Source organism: Neoarius graeffei, chromosome 8 (genome assembly GCF_027579695.1).
Source record: "Neoarius graeffei isolate fNeoGra1 chromosome 8, fNeoGra1.pri, whole genome shotgun sequence".
NCBI classification, from domain to species: domain Eukaryota; kingdom Metazoa; phylum Chordata; class Actinopteri; order Siluriformes; family Ariidae; genus Neoarius; species Neoarius graeffei.
The window spans coordinates 31,877,866-31,898,724 of NC_083576.1; the positions used below are offsets into that span (position 1 = coordinate 31,877,866).

The 20,859-nt window shown below is 41.7% G+C and overlaps 1 protein-coding gene across 3 annotated transcripts in view; it reads left to right on the forward strand.

Annotated features, from left to right (window-relative positions):
- The window catches only part of LOC132890578 (fibronectin type-III domain-containing protein 3a-like), a 181,543-nt gene that overhangs the window by 23,973 nt on the left and 136,711 nt on the right, over window positions 1-20,859 (forward strand). For all 3 annotated transcript variants that reach the window (XM_060927577.1, XM_060927580.1, XM_060927579.1), the window contains one exon: window positions 10,079-10,208. In XM_060927577.1, the coding sequence (XP_060783560.1) occupies window positions 10,110-10,208 (99 nt within the window). In that variant the 5' untranslated portion in view covers window positions 10,079-10,109. The remainder of the gene's footprint in view (window positions 1-10,078; window positions 10,209-20,859) is intronic.

The following is a 20,859-nucleotide window of genomic DNA, read 5'->3' on the forward strand; positions in this document are numbered from 1 at the left end:
GTGGCAAAAGTATGTGAACCTCTAGGATTAGCAGTTAATTTGAAGGTGAAATTAGAGTCAGGTGTTTTCAATCAGTGGGATGACAATCAGGTGTGAGTGGGCACCCTGTTTTCTTTAAAGAACAGGGATCTATCAAAGTCTGATCTTCACAACATGTTTGTGGAAGTGTATCATGGCACGAACAAGGGAGATTTCTGAGGACCTCAGAAAAAGCGTTGTTGATGCTCATCAGGCTGGAAAAGGTGACAAAACCATGTCTAAAGAGTTTGGACTCCACCAATCCACAGTCAGACAGATTGTGTACAAATGGAGGCAATTCAAGACCATTGTTACCCTCCCCAGAAGTGATTGACCAACAAAGATCACTCCAAGAGCAAGGCATGTAATAGTTGGCGAGGTCACAAAGGACCCCAGGGTAACTTCTAATGCCGCTTTTCCACTACAAACGCGGCTGAGTTGGGCTGAGCCGTGCCGTGCTGAGTCGAGCTGAGTGGGGCTGTTGGAGTTGCATTTCGACTACAACCGCGCTGAACCGTGCTGGCTGGAAGTGGGTGGACACATTGGGTGGAGTTAACGAAAGTGGGTGGACGTCACGTGATGTCGTTAGGCGGCGCAAACAGTGACATCAGTGATCTTTTAAGCAGTAGTCTCACGACCCGGATAGTAAACAATAAACATGGAGGACATGGAGTCGTTAGTGTTGTTGGTCTTGGTGCTGTGGCTTGTTGTCACCGACAACGCCAACAGATACTGGCAAGAGCGTATAGATGAGGCGAGGCGCATAAGGCTTCATAATTCTCGTAATTCGTAATTCTTCTTCTTCCGGGTTTACGGTGTTTACAGATCCCAGCGTGCTCGCGGGGCGTGTGTGGGCATGTGAGGACACTCCTCCTCACCAATCAGTGCACAGGGGAGTGTCTGCTCACGCCCCCAGCCTCACTCGGCACGGTTTGGCTCGCTTCAGCCCCACTCCAAAACGGTGCGAGTTTTAGGGGCTAAGCAGGGCTGAAGCGAGCTGAGTCGTGCTGTTTTTTGGTAGTCGAAACGCGAGCCGTGTCGGGCTGAAGTGAGCTGAAGCGAGCTGAAGTGAGCTGAAAAAGGGTAGTGGAAAAGGGCCATAAGCAACTGAAGGCCTGTCTCACAGTGGCTAATGTTAATGTTCATGAGTCCACCATCAGGAGAACATTGAACAACAATGTGTGCATGGCAGGGTTGCAAGGAGAAAGCCACTGCTCTCCAAAAAGAACATTGCTGCTCATCTGCAGTTTGTTAAAAATCAAGTGGACAAGCCAGAAGTCTGTTGGAAAAAAGTTTTGTGGATGGATGAGACCAAAATGCAACTTTTTGGTTTAAATGAGAAGCCTTATGTTTGGAGAAAGGAGAACACTGCATTCCAGCATAATAACCTTATCCCATCTGTGAAACATGGTGGTGGTAGTATCATGGTTTGGGCCTGTTTTGCTGCATCTGGGCCAGGACGGCTTGCCATCATTGATGGAACAATGAATTCTGAATTATATCAGCAAATTCTAAAGGGAAATGTCAGGACATCTGTCCATGAATTGAATCTCAACAGAAGGTGGGTCATGCAGCAAGACAACAACCCTAAGCACACAAGTCGTTCTACCAAAGAATGGTTAAAGAAGAATAAAATTAATGTTTTGGAATGGTCAAGTCAGAGTTCTGACCTTAATCTAATCGAAATATTGTGAAAGTACCTGAAGTGAGTCTGACTCTGACTTCCTGGTTTACGCACTTCCTGCTTCCTGAGTTGTTCGCGCCAAGTCCTTTTTCCCGCGAGTGCCGGCGTTAATTACTAATCCTTTTTAAACTTTTTTTCTACAAATAAATTTCCAGTATCCTCTTCATTTTTATTGTACTGTTGCTTTCATTTTTGTACTTTTCACTTTCGCTTTCCTTTTTCCGTTTTTTTCCCGTTTTTTTCTCTTTCTTTTTTTGGAAGAACGCCGAGACCGGAAGCTTTCTTTTTCTCTCCTCCTGTGTTAAGTCCACAAGTGGAGGCCATCCACATCTGATCTGCTTTAATATCAACAGATCTTCATTTAAGGTACGTGAATCTTTTCATCATGGCACACCTGCAGCCTGTTCAGTGTGCTGAGTGCAGGATGTTTAGTCATTCTTCCTCCGTCACTAGCGATAGCTCTGTTAGCTTTACTTGTGATAAGTGCAGATTAGTTAGCTCTCTGACGGAGAAGATTACAGTGCTAGAAGCGTGTGTCCAGGCTTTAGAGCAGGTTAGTGAGCGTGAGAACAGTGTAGTTTCTGTTAGGGAAAGTCTGGACGCCCTAGGTGGAGTTAGCAATCCCCCAACTCCGGCATTAGAGCCCTTACAGCGGGGCGAATGGGTGACGGCTCGGCGGCATAAGCGTAGAGCCAAAGCTACCGCTGAGGCTCGCCCACGGGAGCACCACTCCTCTCCACGTCACGTGTCGAACAGGTTTGTTCTCCTTAGTGATGCACCCACTGAGAAACCTGAAAGAGCTCTGGTTATAGGGGACTCTATCATACGGCACGTGAAATTAGCTCAGCCTTTAGGGGCACCAGCAGCTTTAGTCAGGTGTATACCGGGAGCCAGGGCGCCGGACATAGCAGGTAATCTTAGGGTCCTAGGCAAGCACAGGTTCTCAAAGATAGTTATCCATGCAGGAGCTAATGATATACGCCTTCGTCAGTCTGAGGTTACTAAGAGTAACTTTGTAGAGGTGTTTAAATTAGCGAAGGCGATGTCCCCATCCCAATGCGGCGTGGCGTTGTAGCTTACAGCAGGTTATGGTGGCTGAACTGCTGGCTGTCCAGGTGGTGCTCTGAAAACAGTGTGGGCTTTATAGATAATTGGGCTAATTTTGAGGGCACTGCTGGCCTGTTAGGGCGGGACGGTATCCATCCCACTCGGAAAGGTGCTGCTCTCATTTCCTGCAGCATAGGTCATAGTCTCAGAACAGGCCTAGTTAATTTCTGACAATCCAGAGCCAAGGCCAGGGAGCAGACGAACAGGCTAAACCGACTGTCTGCTAGCTGCACAGAGTCGTCACTCAGGGCCCACTACATCGAGACTGTGGCTGTTCCCCGAGCTCAACAAAAAGGTAGAAATTTTCAGAGTTTGTTCCAGTAACCTAATCAATATAAAATTAGATCATACTGACTGTACAGCTGCTGCCAGCACCTTTGATCTAAAGGTGGGGCTATTAAATATTAGATCTCTTACATCTAAAGCGCTAATGGTTAATGAACTCATTACTGATCAGGAGTTTAATGTACTGTGTTTAACAGAAACATGGATTAAGCCAAATGAATATATAGCATTAAATGAAGCGAGTCCTCCTGGATACAGTTATATACACCAGCCTCGTCTTACTGGCAGAGGAGGAGGCGTCGCGGTTATTTATAACGATTATCTAGGTGTAACATACAAACCTGGTTATAAATTTAATACATTTGAAGTTCTTCATACTCATATAATGTATGTAGCCTCGAAAAATAAGTCTACCCAGTTAATTCCATTGCTTATTATTTACAGGCCCCCGGGGCCATATTCTGAATTTCTTTCTGAATTTGCAGATTTTATCTCAGATCTGGTTATTTCCTTAGACAAAGCTTTAGTTGTCGGAGATTTTAATATTCACTTCGATAACCCAGAAGACCCTTTAAAAACAGTGTTTGTGTCCATCTTAGATTCAGTCGGGATTAAGCAGAATGTCATAGGACCGACCCATAATGGTGGTCACACCCTTGATCTAATACTAACATTCAGATTAAACGTAGACAATATAGTCATACTTCCACAATCTGAAGTTATCTCAGATCATTGTCTCATCTCATTCAAAATATGTCTGAGTAATAATATATGCACCTCACCACGCTACTGTATTAAACGTACTTTCACGTCAACTACTGCACAGAGCTTTATAAATGATCTCCCAGAGCTGTCAACTTCGATTGGGTCACTGTCAGCCCCTGCAGAACTTGATCAGGCAACTGAATGCTTAGAGTCAACATTCCGCCATACTTTAGATAATGTAGCTCATCTAAAAAGGAAAATGGTCAGAGACAAAAAATTAGCACCCTGGTATAATGATGACACTTGCACATTAAAACAGACCACTCGAAAATTGGAACGTAAATGGCGTCAAACAAAATTGGTAGTGTTCAAATTAGCTTGGAAGGAGAGCTTCCTGAAGTATAGAAAAGCTCTTAGTGCTGCGAGATCAACATATTTCTCCTCCCTAATAGAAGATAACAAAAATAATCCTAGATTCCTATTTAATACTGTAGCAAAATTAACGAGGAATAAGTCCACTATCAACACATGCACACCTGCAGTATGTAGTAGCAACGACTTCATGAATTTTTTTAATGACAAAATTGAGAATATCCGACAAAAAATTCAAACTACTAATTTAAGGTTAGACAATGAAAGTGACCTTGTAGTTAACAATATAACTGTATCAGATCATCAGTTAGAATGTTTTCCTCCCCTAAAAGAAACTGAATTACTTTCATTAATCTCTACATGGGGCGGCACGGTGGTGTAGTGGTTAGCGCTGTCGCCTCACAGCAAGAAGGTCCTGGGTTCGAGCCCCGGGGCCGGCGAGGGCCTTTCTGTGTGGAGTTTGCATGTTCTCCCCGTGTCCGCGTGGGTTTCCTCCGGGTGCTCCGGTTTCCCCCACAGTCCAAAGACATGCAGGTTAGGTTAACTGGTGACTCTAAATTGACCGTAGGTGTGAATGTGAGTGTGAATGGTTGTCTGTGTCTATGTGTCAGCCCTGTGATGACCTGGCGACTTGTCCAGGGTGTACCCCGCCTTTCGCCCGTAGTCAGCTGGGATAGGCTCCAGCTTGCCTGCGACCCTGTAGAAGGATAAAGCGGCTAGAGATAATGAGATGAGAGATGAATCTCTACATCAAAAGCCTCAACTTGTGTACTGGATCCCTTACCGACACATCTATTCAAACAGATAAAGCCTGGAGTAATTGAACCGCTTCTAAAAATAATAAATTCTTCTCTTATGATTGGCTATGTACCCAAATCCTTTAAACTAGCAGTTATCAAACCCCTGATTAAAAAACCTGACCTTGATCCCTGTCAGCTGTCCAATTATCGGCCAATATCAACCCTCCCCTTTATCTCCAAGATCCTTGAAAAAGCTGTGGCACAGCAGTTATGCTCATATTTACATAGGAATAACATCCATGAAATGTATCAGTCAGGATTTAGACCTCATCATAGCACAGAGACAGCTCTGGTTAAAGTAGTAAACGACCTACTGTTGGCGTCTGATCAGGGCTGTGTCTCGCTACTTGTGTTGCTTGACCTTAGTGCAGCATTTGATACCATTGATCATTCTATTCTTCTGGATAGACTAGAAGATGTTGTGGGAGTTAAGGGAATGGCCCTCTCCTGGCTCAGGTCTTATCTAACTGATCGTTATCAGTATGTTGATATAAATGGTGATATTTCTAGACGTACCGAGGTAAAGTTTGGTGTTCCACAAGGTTCTGTCTTGGGTCCACTGCTTTTTTCTCTATATATGTTACCTCTGGGCGATATTATTCGTAAACATTGTATTAGTTTCCACTGTTATGCTGATGACACACAGTTGTATGTCTCTGCAAAACCTGATGAGAGACACCAGCTTAATAGAATTGAGGAATGTGTTAAGGACATTAGACACTGGATGCTTATTAATTTCCTTCTGCTTAACTCTGACAAGACTGAAGTACTTGTACGAGGACCACATACAGCTAGAAGTAAGTTTTCTGATTACACAGTAACTCTGGATGGCCTTTCTGTTTCTTCACGTGCAGCAGTAAAAGACCTCTGAGTGATTATTGACCCCAGTCTTTCATTCGAAACTCACATTGATAACATCACCCGGATAGCTTTCTTTCATCTCAGAAATATTGCAAAGATAAGAAATTTAATGTCATTGCATGATGCAGAAAAACTAGTCCATGCTTTCGTTACCTCCAGGTTGGATTATTGTAATGCCTTACTATCTGGATGTTCCAATAAGTGCATAAACAAGCTCCAGTTAGTTCAAAATGCAGCAGCAAGAGTCCTTACTAGAACTAGAAAATATGACCACATCACGCCTGTCTTATCCACACTGCATTGGCTCCCAATCAAATTTCGTATTGATTATAAAATACTACTATTGACCTTTAAAGCACTAAATGGTCTCGCACCACAGTACCTGAGTGAACTTCTGCTCCTCTATGACCCGCCACGCCTACTTAGATCAAAAGGTGCAGGCTATCTGCTGGTACCTCGTATAGTGAAGGCTACATCAGGGGGCAGAGCCTTTTCTTACAAAGCCCCACTGTTATGGAACAGCCTTCCAAGTAATGTTCGGGAATCAGACACAGTCTCAGCATTTAAGTCTAGGCTGAAAACATATCTGTTTAGTCAAGCCTTTTGTTAATGGTGTTTATGAGGTAAAGGAGTAGATCTGGAGGGTCCTCAGACATAGAGTGTTTTGGTAAACTGGGATGTATGGATGCTGTCAGTCCCCACTCGCTTGCTCACTCGAGTTTGTTGACGGTGTAGTGGCTGGCTGCTTTATGTCCCGGGGCTCCCTCATGCCTGTGTTACCTTCTGGCTCTCTCCTTTTAGTTATGCTGTCATAGTTAGTTGCCGGAGTCCCTGCTTGTACTCGGTGCAATATGTATACTGTTCCTACTTATTCAGGTGACATTGGGCATACCTAACCACCTGTGTTTTCTTTCCCTCCCCCCCACCCCAAATCTGTCCCTCTGAGTTACATGGAGTCAAAAGGAAATCTTTTGGTGGAGAGGGTGGAGACCTCGACTGGCTATCGTAGCCTGCAGGGAATCGGCTGTCAGACATTCTGTCGCATGTCCCAGACCCGGTGAAATATAACTGAATTGTCTTGGCCAGCCCTAAGGGTCCCATCTGCATCTCATCATTGCTGAGGAGTGTGCTCCCATCACCCAATCAAGCATCCAGCCAGAGCAGGTCATAATATATTTTACCATATTAACATGCCATTGTTGTGTGTTATGCCTGATGTAAAGACTCTCGTCTCTGCGAGCCTACCACACAGAGTTAATACTTGTCATTTTTAGGGCATACCTAACAACGTGTTTTCTTTCTCTCTCTCTTCCCCCCCTCCCCAATCTGTCCCTCTGAGTTACATGTTGATCCTGGGATTGAGATGCTGGCCTCTTCTGCCCCTCGGACCTGCTTGATCCATCCTGGTGCCCTGTGTCTGGTCGGAGTTTTATCGCACCGCTCCTGTGAAGGACGGCCCCATGAGGACAGTTGAGGGTTATACCTGTTAAAACTGTTAATATTATAGTCAGGCTGTCTGTTGTTGCCCAAATGAGGATGGGTTCCCTTTTGAGTCTGGTTCCTCTCGAGGTTTCTTCCTCATGTCGTCTGAGGGAGTTTTTCCTTGCCACCGTCGCCACAGGCTTGCTCATTGGGGATAGATTAGGGATAAAATTAGCTCATGTTTTAAGTCGTTCAAATTCTGTAAAGCTGCTTTGCGACAATGTTTATTGTTAAAAGCGCTATACAAATAAACTTGATTTGATTTGATTTGAAGTGAGCAGTTCATGTGAAGAAACCCACCAGCATCCCAGAGTTGAAGCTGTTCTGTAGGGAGGAATGGTCTAAAATTCCTCCAAGCCAGTGTGCAGGACTGATAAACAGTTACTGGAAACGTTTAGTTGTGGTTATTGCTGCACAAGGGGGTCATACCAGATACTGAAAGCAAAGGTTCACATACTTTTGCCACTCACAGATATGTAATATTGGATCATTTTCCTCAATAAATAAATGACCAATTATAATATTTTTGTCTCATTTGTTTAACTGGGTTCTCTTTATCTACATTTAGGACTTGTGTGAAAATCTGATGATGTTTTCGATCATATTTATGCAGAAATATAGAAAATTCTAAAGGGTCCACAAACTTTCAAGCACCACTGTAGCTTGGAGATCTACCTCTATTTTTAAAAATAATTTAATGAAAGAGCCCTTTTCTTATTTAGGCTAAATGTCTTTCTCAGTGTTGAGCTTGCACTTTATTGATTTGAGCTCTGAGCAGCTCTGTATTGTACTGCCCCTTTGTTGCAATTTTCAAGATTGTTTTTGCAGTTTGTGCCACATCTTTGTTGAGTAAAAATAGTCTTATTTCAACTCAATTGTGATTAATCACTAACATGAAAATTTAAAATGTGTTGTTGAAAACCACCTGTAAAGTTAACCAAGAATGTTATTTAATCTGCAGGGATTGTCGTGAAAACAGTAGAGTAAAAGTTAGATTTCATGGGGTCCTTTAGAGGAGATTTAAATATATCGAGATATATATCGTATATCGTGAAATGGAGAAAATGTAACGGTATGGGATATTCATTTTTTCCCATATCGCACAGCCCTACTTAGGCACATGTAAAGAAATACTGTCGACCAAAAATCTCATCTCATCTCATTATCTCTAGCCGCTTTATCCTGTTCTACAGGGTCGCAGGCAAGCTGGAGCCTATCCCAGCTGACTACGGGCGAAAGGCGGGGTACACCCTGGACAAGTCGCCAGGTCATCACAGGGCTTTGACCAAAAATGGCTTAAAAATGTTTTTTTTTTCTGTAATGCTTAATTTTGTGCTGGAAAAAATATGTTTGGAACTCTAAAATGTTTTTGTACTGACTCGATAATGTGGAAGTCATAAAATAGAAATCTCTAACAAAGTTTGTATGAAAAAAATTGGGTGCCTTTTGCACAGTGCTCTATCTATCTATCTATCTATCTATCTATCTATCTATCTATCTATCTATCTATCTATCTATCTATCTATCTATCTATCTATCTATCTATCTATCTATCTATCTATCTAAAATTTAATTTATTTATTATGTAAATAATCAGTTGATGTGTCAGTGGAATAGACATCCATCCATCCGTTATCTGTAACCGCTTATCCTGTGCAGGGTCGCGGGTAAGCTGGAGCCTATCCCAGCTGACTATGGGCGAGAGGCGGGGTACACCCTGGACAAGTCACCAGGTCATCACAGGGCTGGAATAGACATCTCATCTCATTATCTCTAGCCGCTTTATCCTGTTCTACAGGGTCGCAGGCAAGCTGGAGCCTATCCCAGCTGACTATGGGCGAAAGGCGGGGTACACCCTGGACAAGTCGCCAGGTCATCACAGGGCTTCGACCAAAAATGGCTTAAAATTTTTTTTTTTCTGTAATGCTTAATTTTGTGCTGGAAAAAATATGTTTGGAACTCTAAAATGTTTTTGTACTGACTCGATAATGTGGAAGTCATAAAATAGAAATCTATAACAAAGTTTGTATGAAAAAAATTGGGTGCCTTTTGCACAGTGCTCTATCTATCTATCTATCTATCTATCTATCTATCTATCTATCTATCTATCTATCTATCTATCTAAAATTTAATTTATTTATTATGTAAATAATCAGTTGATGTGTCAGTGGAATAGACATCCATCCATCCGTTATCTGTAACCGCTTATCCTGTGCAGGGTCGCGGGTAAGCTGGAGCCTATCCCAGCTGACTATGGGCGAGAGGCGGGGTACACCCTGGACAAGTCACCAGGTCATCACAGGGCTGGAATAGACATGGAATCTTTAAATTGATTTTTCTTCTTTATTTCTAGCTTTTAAAATGCTAGCAGTTTACTTGTCATTGAGATATAAGCAAAAAAGTTAAAAACAAAACAAAACACTTCAGTTCAGGAAAGCCTGCAGCTTTGAGAACTATACATAGTACTAGCTGCACCATGTGAAAGCTTTTCCATTCAGAAGATCCTCTGTAATGTTAATGTATGCAAATGTAATTATTCTGCTCACATGAAATAGTATTAATAGTTAAATGCTCAATATTGCAGTCTTAACCTATTTTTTTTGAGAGCACACTGATTTGCAAATGACATTATTTGCTACTCAGGTCTTCAAAGTTCTAATCATGTTTGCCTCAATTAAAGCTTTTAAAATATGACTGGAGTGTTGTGATGGTATCCTAAATGTTCCAGGTATGAATCAACTTTCTTTTCTTTATCATCTCATAGGAGTTGATGTCAATGAACGCTCTCTTCAGCTATGATGACAGATCAGCACCTCCCACTTTTGGAGGCCACGCCCATGTTGGCTGAAATGCCCCTTCACCCGCACATGCTCAGCCGAGATGGCATGCAGCAGGTGAGTGACCCAGAACGAGGAGGCCAAGATCTTCAGATAGTGAGCTCTTCTTCTATTATCAGCTCAGAATAGACACACAGAAACAAATGCTAACAGTGGCTCAGTTCCAGTATACAGTAGGTTAAATAAGAAACTTAAGATAATGCACATTATCATACTGCATGTATATGCTTCATGCTCTTTGCTGCACTATAGTACAGATTTTACTTTTATTTTGTTAAAGATTCATGTCTTCAGACTCTGTTTCTCATTGTAATAAGATTTCACAGGATTTGGACCTAAATGCAGGGTTTATTAAAAGACCAAGGCAGACAGTCCAGAAAGCCAAAGCAAACTCGGAGTGATAAACAGGCACAGGGTCAGATGATCAGCAAACAGATAACACCAGGCAAGGTCTAACTCCCTAAACTATGCAGGATGAAGTCAAAACCAGATGCTGATCAAATCTGTACGCTTGGCATCATGACTGGCTAAAACTCTGCAGTGAACTGACGCTTGTTGTTGACATTTTAAAGTTTGTCGGTAAAAGTGAACAGCTGAGTTGAGTTAGTAATCAGGAGATGTGGGTCATGTGACTCAAGCTGGCAAGTGATATGGTTGGCATATTCTCCTTCCCCTGTCAATCACAGTGACACTAGCTGACTGTGGGTATGTATATGAGCTCATGAATATGATGCAGCATTAGCAGCAGTTAAAAAAGATGCATTTGGTTGGTTTTACTTTTCTTGGAGTAAGCACATGTTAGCCCTCACTCTTCCTGAGTGGTAGCTACTGTATGATAGGTGAGAGCTAGTTGGTGGGTGGGAATCATTTATTTTACACTGTAACGTTTTTAAACAGATCACCATAATATTGTTTTCTTATTAATCCCAAATGAAACCATTTTTTCATGAGGGTGGCATGGTGGTGTAAGTGGTTAGCAGTCGCCTCACAGCAAAAAGGTTCTGGGTTCGAGCCCAGCGGCCGGCGGGGGCCTTTCTGTATGGAGTTTGCATGTTCTCCCCGTGTCTGTGTGGGTTTTTTCCAGGTGCTCCGGTTTCCCCCACAGTTCAAAGACATACGGTTAGGTTAATATGGGACAGCCTTTGGCTGAGGTGCCCTTGAGCGAGGCACCTAACTCCCAACTGCTCCCTGGGCGCTGTTAGATTGGCTGCCCACTGGTCTGGGTATGTGTGTGTGCTCATTGCTCACGTGTGTGTGCATGTGTGTGTTCACTGCTTCAGATAGGTTAAATGCAAAGAGGAATTTCACAAGCATGTGATGAATAAAGTTGTTGTTGTTTTTCTTCTTCTTTAACTTAATTAACATATTGGCATGAAACCCCTTGTGTCTTCAGACGTAGACAAGTGACAGCCTTGCACCATTGATGCACATTGCACCAGAAAATGTGCAGATTAATCTAACCATCACTATCAGTGTTATTTTTTTTTGGGGGGGGGATGGAGTTTGCTAGTCTGAGGTTCACTTGTTTTTTATAAAGAGTGTCCATTCATAGAGGTATATCCTGTTGCTCTGGTTATTGCTCTAGACCTGGATGGCTACTCTAATAGCACTTCTCCACCAAACTGAGGTTCAGGAAAAATGCAATAAAGCGAAATTTATAGTTTGCAAAGCTAAGTCATATCATATGGTCATTTCCATCTAACAGGATGAACAAGTTCACTGCTCTGTGCTGTATCAGAGCAGTGAACTTGTTCATCCTGTTAGATGGAAATGTTGTATAAAGCCGTCTAACCTGACCTCTTCAGGCTTTATTTGGTTGTAGACTGCACTTACAGCAGTCTTTTAAAATTACTGTAACGCTGTATGAGATGATCCCGATAAAATCTTGGCCAAAATCTATAACAGCTTGTATGATAACGTGTTCTTTGTCAGATTATACACTACCATATCATCATATCCATATCAGATTTTGGAGCATGGCTGTGGGGATCATTTAGTCATAAGAGCATTGGTAAGTTAGGTACTGATTTCAGGTGAGGGGGCTTGGCCAAAATCTATAACAGCTTGTATGATAACGTGTTCTTTGTCAGATTATACACTACCATATCATCATATCCATATCAGATTTTGGAGCATGGCTGTGGGGATCATTTAGTCATAAGAGCATTGGTAAGTTAGGTACTGATTTCAGGTGAGGGGGCTTGGTGTGAGCAGCATTCCAGTTCATCCCAAAGATGTTCAGTGGGGTTGAGGACAAGGCTCTGCTCAGACCACTTGAATTCTTCCGCTCCAAACTTGGTTCACCATGTCTTCAAGGATCTAGCTTTTTGCACAGGGGCACTGTCATGCTGGAACAGGTTTGGGCCTCTTAGTTTCAGTGAAGGGAAATCTTAATGCTACAAACCCCAAAGACAATTGTGTGCTTCCAACTTTGTGGAAACAGTTTGGGGAAGAACCACATATGAGTGTGATGGTCAGATATCCACACATTTTTGGCCGTATAGTGTATGTTAAAGATCTTCTAATGACGTACCTGTGATTTGAGATAATTGTTCTTCTTACATCATGTTCTTCTTACATCATCAGTTAGCGAGATCCCAGTCACATCATGCAGAAAACAGGGCAAAATAAACAGAAACATTGTTGAAAGTCAGCTTGTGTTAGTCAAAAAAGTTGGGACAGGGGCATGTTTACCACTGTGTTGTATCACTTCTTCTTTTAACAATACTCTGTAAACATTTGGGAACTGAGGAGACCAATTCCTGTAGTTTTGAAAGTGAAATATTGTCCCATTCTTGCCTGATATACAATTTCAGCTGCTCAGCAATTTAGGCTGTCTGTTGTATTTTTCATTCTATAATGCCCCAAATATTTACAATGGGAAACAGATCTTAACTGCAGGCAGGCCAGTTTAGCACCTGGACTCTTTTACTATGGAGAAATGCAGTTGTAATACGTACAGAATGCAGGTTGGCATTGTCTTGCTGAAATAAGCAAGGCCTTCCCTGAAAAATATGTCGTCTGGATGGCAGCATATTGCTCCAAAACCTGCGTATATAATTCAGCATTAATGGTGCCTTCCCAGATGTGCAAGCTGCCCATGCCATGTGTACTAATGCACCATGTACCATCATGGTCATGTGATATGCATTTTCAGGTGTGTTAGTCTGGATGGAGGTTATTTCTGATATGGAGCTAAAGCATTCATCTGGATGGAAGTTAATTTCATTTTAAAACTAAAATGTAATCATTTGGACATAGCTAAAGATTTTGACCCAAAAAGATTTAGAGACCTACAACAAAGTATCAGATCTTATATATTAGAAATAATGTTAATGGTTATGGTAAATTAAAAGTGATTAAATATGGTTTATGGATTTTTTTTTTGTCTGACAGTCTCCTCCTGAATGCTGAGCAGCATCACCATCAAACTATTAGACAGCTGATTTCTTAAAATCAGCTGTGATGTGTAATTTTTTTTTTTTTACTGTTTCTTGCATTGTACTGCAGAATCACTTAAGATATCCAGCGTCCAGCTAAATTTTCACGATTGGCAAATTTCAGACTGCACAGCTGGTAATATTATTACATATTCCTGTAATCTGCCTAAAACGGTGAAAACGGTAGCTAGCTTTCCCCGTCTTTTAGGGTTAACGATTCTGGACGAGTAAATCATTTATCCCAATACTTTAAAATGGAAAATCACAATTAGAAAATAATCAATATCGCACAAGCCTTGTTCAAAGTGATCTTAAGGTAATAAAGATATTTTTGTCCGTCCATTAGTGTGTTTCACTTATGTTTGCCATTGTGATGACTTAATAAAAAAAAAAAAATACCATCATCTGTTTTTAGTCGTAATGGCATTAAATCACATTCTCAGACTGATCTCAGCTTATTATCAAAGATTTCTTTTCCAGTGTGGTATTGTTGTCTGCATTACAGTATATTTCAGAGTGCCATTGTTTGCTGTAAACATTGCCAGGATAAAAATCGTACAGTGTGAAGTTGATGTTAATTATTAACAGCTGAACTTACTCGTATCTCCTTTGTGTTGATTGGAGGGATTTGAGTATGTACACTACTGTTCAAAAGTTTGGGGTCACTTTGAAATTTTCTTATTTTTGAAAGAAAAGCACTGTTCTTTTCAATGAAGATCACTTTAAACTAATCAGAAATACACTCTATACATTGCTAATGTGGTAAATGACTATTCTAGCTGCAAATGTCTGGTTTTTGGTGCAATATCTCCATAGGTGTATAGAGGCCCATTTCCAGCAACTATCACTCCAGTGTTCTAATGGTACAATGTGTTTGCTCATTGCCTCAGAAGGCTAATGGATGATTAGAAAACCCTTGTACAATCATGTTAGCACAGCTGAAAACAGTTTAGCTCTTTAGAGAAGCTATAAAACTGACCTTCCTTTGAGCAGATTGAGTTTCTGGAGCATCACATTTGTGGGGTCGATTAAATGCTCAAAATGGCCAGAAAAAATGTCTTGACTATATTTTCTATTCATTTTACAACTTATGGTGGTAAATAAAAGTGTGACTTTTCATGGAAAACACAAAATTGTCCGAGTGACCCCAAACTTTTGAACGGTAGTGTATGTGCATGGTTATGTTTGTGATTTTTGAGTGCTGTTCTCATTATGTATATTTTTTGCATACTTTTGATGTCACACTCATCAATCTAATATCTTTTTTTCACCCAAGGAGATCCCTGAACAGACTAACAAAAACATTTTTAAGATGTAGCTATTTTAACAGCTTTGAGACAAAAACTTTAGGTCCTGTGAGGGCTTTTGGTTTAGGCAAGTTGAGCCGAGAGAGGAGAGGAGTGAAGTGTCTGCATTCCTCACAGCCACGCTCTGCCAGCAGAATTTCCAGGAAGAGGAGGCGAAAAGGGGGAGGGAAAGGGGCTGGAAGTGTACACATCCGGAACTCGGTCCTGATAGCCTCTGCTGATGGGAGTGTGTCAGAGTGTGTGTGTGTGTGTGTGTGTGGTGGTGGTGGGGGGGCACATGTGTGCTGTTCCCAGCATGTGTTTCTTTTTTCACAGTTACTCTCATCAGTGTGTGAAGCAATATTTGGTATGCTGTAGTGTTTATTGTTCTGCAGAAGTTCTGTAAAATACAGTAGTGTTATTACAGTAGTGTTATCTGTTTAGAGAAAACAATTATTTGAGTTTTAATGTGAGTCATTTTTACTGAAGCTTTTTGTGGATTAGAAGATAAAACAGTATAAAGTACAATTTCAGTTACCAAATAAATTAAATTTGTGCAAAATAGATGCGTATTAAGAATATAGAGAATATAATGCTTCGACACATTGTCACATTTAAAGCATGTATTTTATTTGCTTAAATTCAGTATAATATCCAACATTAGCAAATGCTATAAAGTTACATACAGTGTATTAAATAAGTGTATGTGATTGTGACCCAGTGCGTCCATTCCATGTGAAAATGCACACTGTTATAGAGCCAGAAGAAGAAGAAGTGTGGGGAAATCTTTTATTCATTTATGCCTCCCCTTGAAAAAGAAAGCCACATTCCATGCCTGCTTTCCCATCGTTTGGCCTCGAGATCAAAGCTTGTTGGGAGCTCAAAGGCCACACAAAGAGCAGGAACGAGAGCTCCGGTTCAGACGTGGCTTTTGAGCAACTTTATCTCCTTGAGAGCGACCGTCAGATTAGCCTTGAACAGTTCAGGTCACTGCATCTCACCACGGTGTCCATCAGTCTTGACAGGAGCGGAAGGAGATCCAACGTCACCTTTTCAGCTTTCAGACCTTGTACTTTTCCATTAAGTACATCATGCCTCCTCCTCCAACAAAAACGTCCAATGCAGCGGAAAAATGTACCTGAGGAAGTTAAAGTATAGAGGCAATTACCAGTTCATTAGACGCATGTACCAGAACGTTGCTGAAAGGCATTAAGGATATGTGATTATTCATCCTAATTAAGCCTCACTGACTATGATATGTGACTCAACCCAGGCAGTGAGCGAACTTCCCAACACTCCCACACACATTTTACCAGAAGCTCTGTTTTTTTTTCTTGCAGACATCACACTGACTAGCTCTGGTCTGCTTTGAAATCACATAAAATCATATAATGGTGTGGGAAAGATGGTGTCCCCCCCCCCCCCCCCCCCCCATGTACCTGCTTTACAGCACTTTGTACTCTTTGACAAATTCAGAATCCTAAAGATCAACTTAGTTTTTTTTTTTTTTTTTGTCTGTGTGCATATGGGATCTGCTGAGAACCAACTGTCTCTTCCTATTTCACATCCTCTTATTGAAATAGGAAAAAGTCCAAATATTTACCCTGCGCCTTTAAAACGGCTTCTTCAGCCCAAGCATATTGTGGGATTGTTTTCTTTTGTTTTGGCACAGATGAAGGAGCTGCTTGACGTCGTTTGTGGTTTTTGGTACGAGATTGGACCAACCTTGCATGTCACTCCAGTTTGGCAAACTTGCCTTAACTGTTGTGCAAACACTCCTACTTAACTCTTGAATAGCGTTCCTGTTGGAGTCATTTATCAGTGTTAGCTTTGTTTTTGCTGTGAGTCACAGTACAGTGCACACACAAGTCCTTACAGCTAGTAAGATCTGATCCAGTGGAGCATAGTTTGATAGCAGGGAAATAGTCCTTTCTTTTGAAGTCTGCACTGACGCACTAATGACACAAAGTTGATAGATGATTGCAGTGTCACGTCACATCAAGTCAGGTCAGCTTTGTCATTCCTCTCATTCCTCAGATGTAACATTAGGAACAAAATGGAGTGCCTCCAGAATCAGGGTAACAGACTACAGGACAAAGAAACACAGCGACAGATAGTGCAATGTCTATTCATACAATAAATACAGACAATAGACAACACAATAAATTATAAACTATATAAAACAATAAAGTAAACCTAATACTAATACTACTGTCGTATGTATAAATAAACCAGTGAAGTTAATTATGTGTTAAATATTCACCTGTATTAATTTAACTAAAATGCATTTTTTTGTGTGTGTCAGTGCCACAATTTGTTGTAACACAATCACAGAGCAAAACACAAAGGCACTTTTATTCATGTAATACTGCAATTAACAATCAGTGTACAAGGGTACTTCAAAAAGTTCTTGGTCTCACCCGGAAACAAAGGGTGTTACTCCCATTTTGGGACATAACTGTATACTATAAAGCCTTATATCACTGTCCACAAAAACTCAAATGAAAGAAGCAATCAAATAAAAAAGGAAAGGAAAGCTTCGAGCTGGCGTGCTGTTGCTCCAGTACGATGCGCCCGTCCACACAGCACAGGTGGCAGTGGCAGAGCAGCCAAATGTGACTTTGAACTGTTGCCCCAGGCACCTTACTCACCCGAGCTGGCACCATCTGACTTCTATCTGTTTCCCAAACTGAAATCCCACTCGCACGGTCACCATTTTCAGAATGATGATGAAGTCATCCGTGCTGTTGAGGAGGATCTGGAGCCTCAAGATATGACCTTCTTCTGCGAAGGGATAGCGAAGCTTGAACATCAGTGGACCAAGTGTATTGAAATTCAAGGAGACTGTGTTGCAAAATAATGCAAGAACAGTCTTTTTCCTGTGACGTTTTCTGGGTGAGGTCGAGAACTTTTTGAAGTACCCTTGTATTAAGCAGCCATATTGTTCACCATATTTATTGTATGTACAGTATTCTCTCATGTCATTAGTAATGTTCACCTTTCAAAATCTAGATATAAAGCATCTGTATAAAACAGCAGGGTTTAAGCCAGTGGTTCTTTGCTATTTATCATCCATTAGAATACAAAAATCTTCCACAAGTTAAAACTTGTTCACTTCATTAGTCAAGAAAACCTAATGCAATTACAGTGCCTTGCAAAAGTATTCATACCCCTTGAACTTTTTGACATTTTTCCACCTTACAACCATGAACTTAAAAGTTTTTTATTGAGATTTTATGTGATAGACCAACACAGAGTAGCACATAATTGTGAAGTGAAACGAAAATGATAAATGGTCTTCAAAATTTTAAACAAATAAAAATCTGAAAAATGTGGTGTGCATTAGTATTCAGCCCCCTGTACTCTAATACCTCTAAATACAATCCAGTGCAATCAATTGCCTTCAGAAGTCATCTAATTAGTTAATAGAGTCCGACTGTGCGTAATTTACTCTCAGCATAAATACACTTGTTCTGTGAAGGCCTCAGTGGTTTGTTAGAGAACACTGAAGAACAAACAGCATCATGAAGACCAAAGAACTCACCAGACAGGTCAGGGATAAAGTTCTGGAGAAGTTTAAAGCAGGGTTAGGTTATAAAAAAAAAATATCTCAAGCTCTGAACATCTCAAGAAGCACTGTTCAATCCATCATTCAAAAATGGAAAAAGTATGGCACAACTGCAAACCTACCAAGACATGGCCGTCCACCTAAACTGACAGAGCGAGCAAGGAGAGCACTGGTGAGAGAAGCAGCCACGAGGCCCATGATCACTCTGGAGGAGCTGCAGAAATCCACAGCTCAGGTGGGAGAATCTGTGCACAGGACAACTATAAGTTGTACACTTCACAAATCTGGCCTTTTTGGAAGAGTGGCAAGAAGAAAGCCATTGTTGAAAGACAGGCATAAGAAGCCATGTAGGGGACACAGCAAACACGTGGAAGAAGGTGCTTTGATCAGATGAGACCAAAGTTGAACCTTTTGGCCTAAATGCAAAGCGCTATGTGTGGCGGAAAACTAACACTGCTCATCACCCTGCACACACCATCCCCACTGTGAAACATGCAGCAGGGACAGGGAAGCTGGTCAGAGTTGATAGGAAGATGGATGGAGTTAAATACAGGGCAATCCTGGAAGAAAACCTGTTGGAGGCTGCAAAAGACTTGAGACTGGGAAGGAGATTCACCTTCCAGCAAGACAATGACCCTAAACATACAGCCAGAGCTACAATGGAATGGTTTAGATCAAAGAATATTCATGTGTTAGAATGGCCCAGTCAAAGTCCAGACCTAAATCCCATTGAGCATCTGTAGCAAGACTTGAAAATTGCTGTTCACAGACGCTCTCCATCCAATCTGGCTGAGCTCGAGCTATTTTGCAAAGAAGAATGGGCAAAAATTTCAGTGTCTAGATGTGCAAAGCTGGTAGAGACATACCACAAAAGACTTGCAGCTGTAATTGCAGCAAAAGGTGGCTCTACAAAATATTGACGCAGGGGGGCTGAATACTAATGCGCATCACATTTTTCAGATTTTTATTTGTTTAAAATTTTGAAGACCATTTATCATTTTCGTTTCACTTCACAATTATGTGCTACTCTGTGTTGGTCTATCACATAAAATCTCAATAAAAAACTTTTAAGTTTGTGGTTGTAAGGTGGAAAAATGTGAAAAAGTTCAAGGGGTATGAATACTTTTGCAAGGCACTGTATATGAAATCCAGTGTTTTCCCCAGCAAAAAATTAAAGCCCTAAATTCTGGCATGATGATACACAGACAATTGAGTGCCAACGGAGCGAAAGCGAGCGGCAACGCGAAACTAGGGGGGGGCATGCCCCCCTGGAAAATTTTTTGAAAATGGATGCTCTCAGGTGCATTTTCAGGGTCTCTGAGAGGTTTTAGATACATGATTTATAGGATAGATTTTACCAGTGTTTCAATGATTTCTGACCTAAATAGTATTAATGTATACACATTTGAAATTTCATCTTAAAGTTCAACATGCAAGTTAAACTGTTTTGTTATAGATTACTTGGGTATATCAGGGTTTTTTCTAGAAAAATTTAGTATGAGGGCGCTCACCATGGCGAGGGAGCGAAGCGGGGGGGGGAGATGGTGCCGGTTGTGTCCCCCCCCCCCCTCGCCGTGCAAAGCCTTTGAAAAATGCTCCAATGGGACATTCTGAGGCTATCTGAGAGGGAAATTGTAACAAATTGTCTGTCAACATTGAAAAAGAAAGAAGTAATCTTCTTCTGCTCCGGACAGTCTTTGGCTTTCTTCCGTTTCGTGCTGCGGGATGACATCTTTAAATGCCCAAGTGTCAACAAAAACAACTCGCGAACTACTTCTGTCAAAAGCTCTCGCGCCAGTGGGTGAAAGGTCATTCAGTCTCGAGAAATCTCGCTCTACAAGTCAGCTGACCTTGTATGTAACCCATGTCAAATCTTGCGAGAGCAGCCGCGACAAGTAAACAACTAAACAACATGGCGCCTCAGTCTGGAAAACGTCAATTCGGATTGTTTTTGCACCGTCTGGCGGTGTATCTACTATGATTGGAATATCATTCTCATCTCTAGCCGCTTTATCCTTCTACAGGGTCGCAGGCAAGCTGGAGCCTATCCCAGCTGACTACGGGCGAAAGGCGGGGTACACCCTGGACAAGTCGCCAGGTCATCACAGGGCTGACACATAGACACAGACAACCATTCACACTCACATTCACACCTACGGTCAATTTAGAGTCACCAGTTAACCTAACCTGCATGTCTTTGGACTGTGGGAGAAACCGGAGCACCCGGAGGAAACCCACGCGGACACGGGGAGAACATGCAAACTCCACACAGAAAGGCCCTCGCCGGCCCCGGGGCTCGAACCCAGGACCTTCTTGCTGTGAGGCGACAGCGCTAACCACTACACCACCGTGCCGCCTGATTGGAATATTTTTGGAGCAATTATAACGTATTTGATGATCAGACACATTGTCAC